We start from the raw sequence: 4,008 nt of genomic DNA on the forward strand, positions 1-4,008 counted from the left end.
TCATATCCTTTAAAGTCAATAAATAAATTAGTCTTTAAATTTTGAAAAAATTGAAAAGAAAAAGAAGAGTTTTTAGAAGAAAACCCAGATGAAACTCTAAGAACTCTTTCCTCAATCAAACCTAGTAATAAATAAATAAATAATCAATAAAATGGTTTTACAATTTAAAAAAAATATATAACAATGCAAATAAGCTATACTACACTACAAATCACATGGACTATGAATAACCTTACTATGATGAGAAATTTGGCACAAACTAATTTCAATTTCCAAATGAACATAGTTCTTCTAAACCCTGAGATTATTTGAAAACACTTCTTTTATGAGAAATTTCAGTTTCCACATCCAAATTAAAAAATCTAGCAGAAAATGAGTTTCCCAACTAGAACATAAGTGAAGAACTGTAAACATTTGCCATCACCACAAATTCATATAAATTATACCTGGTTATCTGTTGAAGAAAAAGCATCAAAACCCCGAACAAATCTCTTCAATTTATCGGATTGGCCAACATTTGGAAGCCAATTAGTAAGAATCTCCATTGTTACATAATCAGGACAACAAGATGTCTCAATCATCATATCCATAATTTCAAATCCTTTCTCCAAACAATTAATCCCATAAACACCTTTCAAAATGGCATTGAATGTAGCAGTGTTAGGTCTCACCTGTTTAATCTTCATATCATCCATCAAAGAAATCGCCTTTTCAACCTCATCATTCTTGCAAAGAGAGTCAATCAAGATATTGTACACAACCGTATTCGGCGGAACCTTAGAAACAGAACTAGAAATATGTTTGAAAATCTTCATCGCCTCGTTGAGATTCCCCTCCAAGCAATAAGCGTGTATCAACGTACCGTAAGTAACTACTGTAGGTTCCAATCCTTCCGATTTCATTTTCTTCATTATTGCACCTGCCTTCTCCAAATCTCCGATTTTACTTAAGAATGACATCAAAGTGTTGTATGTTATCACGTCGGGTTTAACCCCGGTTTTCTCCATGTCTTCAAGCATCTCATAAGCTTTTTCGCGTTGGTTTTTCCGGCAGAAACCTCCTATTAGAGTGTTGTACGCGGTTATATCTAGGGGGAAACCAGATTGTTTCATTTTGGACGCGATTGAGCTGGCGTCGTTTAATCTTCCGGCTAGGGTTAAACCGGAGATCAACGTGAAGTATAGAACGCGGTCCGGGGAACATTCAGCCTTCAACATGTCGTTGTATATTGTTAACGCTTTCTCGATGTTGTTCACGTTGCAGAAGGCTTTGATCAAGATGGAATATGTTACTGCGTTTGGTTTAAGAGTTGTGGAATTCTTACCCAAGAATTCTAATGCGGAATGGACTCTTCCGTGTTTACAAAGGCCATCGACCAATGTGTTGAGAGTTATTACGTTCGGTTCTACTCCATCGATCTTCATCGTCTCGAAGAGTTCAAACGCCTTATCCATTTCACCAACTTTGCAGAAACCGTCGATCAAGCAGTTATATGTAGCAGCAGTTGGCTGAATTCGCTCGGATTTCATCTTAGTTAATAAATCTAATCCATCTTCTTGCTTTCCGACTTTGCATAATCCGTTTATCAACGTATTGAAAATGATTGCATCCGGTTTAACTGTATTTCCTTCGGTTTGCATTCTCTCGAAGACATCCATAGCTTCATTCATTCTATGGAATTTACACAAGTGATTGATCAAAATACCGAACGTTATAGCGTCAGGCTGAACGCCTTTTTCTTTCATATCAGCCATTAGGAGATTCATTTCCTGAAATCTGTGTTGTTTACTCAAACTATTAAGAAGGATATTGCATGAAGTGGCTTTCACATTGCCATCAATTACCATTGTTTTAGCTAAAATATCTAAAGCTTGCTTACTCTTTGAATTTCGACATAGTTTGTTCATCAATGAGGTAAGCATCGGAGGAAACAAACCGTGTTCAATCAGTTTCTGAATGATTTTCATGATTTCATCGCCGTATGGACTCGTTCCAATCAAATCACGGCGGAGGAATGAAGTGACGACAATATCCATAGTGCATTCATTCGGGGGAAATTGTGTGTTCGGCTCAAGCATTTCATCGAGCACCTGCAATGCATAATCGAGTTTATCACTATTCAATAGTACCTTCAACAATGCATTCCGTACGTGAGTGTTCTTAATTCCCGAATCAAGTTCATTGTAAACAAGAAGCGATTTCGACGCCATTCCAGCTTCACCGAAGGTTCGGATTAGAAGAGTTGCCGAGTTGATTGTTAGAGGAATTCTATAGTTCAGCAAAATATCAAAGAGCTCTGAGAGTCTCTCTTGCGAATTAGGTCGTTCTCGACTTGCAAGTTCAAAAATTGACTGGTAAATCGAAGAGAGAAGAAGGAGATTGGGCGGCGAAGGCGATTTTGTTCGGAGATACTCGAAGAACTGAAAGGCTTTGCTGCTGTCGCGGAGACTACGAGCGATTTGGACCATTGGATATGGATCGAGAGGAGTATCAGAATCTGTAGGTGGAAAGAGAAGATGATGGAGTTCATCGTTGTTGTTGATATCATTGGTCTGTAGAAGACTTAGGACTTTCTGTGTGAAGGAAGAATCGATTCGTCGGAATGGAGAAGACGGTGGCGGTGGTAGGTCAGTTGATTCAGATGAGATGCAGCGTAGAAAAGAGGGAATTTGAGAGAATCGATTCCGTCGTCGTATTGAAGCTGCAATGGTGGTATTCATTCTTCTTCTTCTTCTGTAAAAAGAGATTGCCCTTCTCAGTCAGGACCGACCGGCCGATTATACGGACATGCTCCGGTTTATTAGATTTATATTTTATAAATAATAGTTATATAAATTATTTTTATTTTTATTTTTTAAATTTAAGTGCTTCAAGTTTTATAGACGAACCGATCGAGTTACCCGTAACTTAATAACTCGACTTGTTTACCCTAACCGATCGAGTTGCGCAAGGATTCAGTGAGTTCAGAAAACTGAGTTATATATATATATTAACAAAAATAAGTGTACTATATAGAGCAATTGCATTATTATGCAGGAATGATGAATTTAGATTTTTGTTCTATGAATGAAAATATTGTGTGGAATCAAATTAAATATATGGGGAATTACTTACAAATTACAATCAATGGGTAAAGAGGAAAACTTACAAAATTTGATCAATTTTATCTTTAAAACACACTATGTGGTGCAATGCAATGTATATTGAGGAACAATTACTAGTCATATATAACTTTCAAAACTTTGTACAACTCATAACCCAAATTCTGCAACTCCTTCACAAAAATCGTCAAGTTCATTGACATTGATCTTATATGGGCTATGTGAAGGACTAGGAGAGGAACCATTCTTTACTTCTTCTTTGTATTCCAGCAGAGCTTTGTTGATCACATCACCAACACGTTTCCCTATTGCTTACAGAATCTTGGTCTTACCTGCAATATGGTTATGTAAAAAACAAATTCTTCAAGGTTTTTTTCTTCACATTTTAATAAAAAAATATATATTTGACATTGGCATGATGTAGTACTGCATCATTCCAGGTAGATAATGGTGTACAAAACAAAAAGAATATGGAGTATATAACCTCGCCAAAAAGAGCAAAAAGAAATAAAACACATATAAATCATAACATAAGATCACGTTTTTAAGACAATTGTATTATTATAAACTTTAACATTTCAAATACGATTAATGATGTTGAATCTTCCAAGTCGGTAAATGTTGTCCAGAGACGACTTAGAGTAGAATGATGGTGATGTACTTTCAATTATAAATTGTCAATTCAAGAATGCATGGATGCTTGATTCATAATGTTCTCATCACATAATGCCTAATAAAAAGTGGATCAAGTTCATACAAGTTAGGTAATTTTGATTTTTTTCACTTAGGTAACAATAGATGTTGTAGTATTATTGGCATAGGTGAAATCAAAAAAGATGTAGGGAATCAAAAAAGATGTAGATGGTATTTGTAGACCTCTTTGTAATGTTAGACATATATCTTAATT

General features: G+C 35.7%; 1 protein-coding gene across 1 annotated transcript; it reads right to left on the minus strand.

Annotated features, from left to right (window-relative positions):
• Nucleotides 1-216: 216 nt before the first annotated feature.
• LOC124919427 (pentatricopeptide repeat-containing protein At3g61520, mitochondrial-like) lies at nt 217-2,753 on the minus strand. The gene has a single exon (XM_047459663.1). It carries the CDS (start codon nt 2,718-2,720, stop codon nt 441-443), a length of 2,280 nt encoding a protein of 759 aa, XP_047315619.1. The 5' UTR covers nt 2,721-2,753; the 3' UTR covers nt 217-440.
• Between the last annotated feature and the right edge of the window lie 1,255 nt (nt 2,754-4,008).

Source organism: Impatiens glandulifera, chromosome 1 (genome assembly GCF_907164915.1).
Source record: "Impatiens glandulifera chromosome 1, dImpGla2.1, whole genome shotgun sequence".
NCBI lineage: Eukaryota > Viridiplantae > Streptophyta > Magnoliopsida > Ericales > Balsaminaceae > Impatiens > Impatiens glandulifera.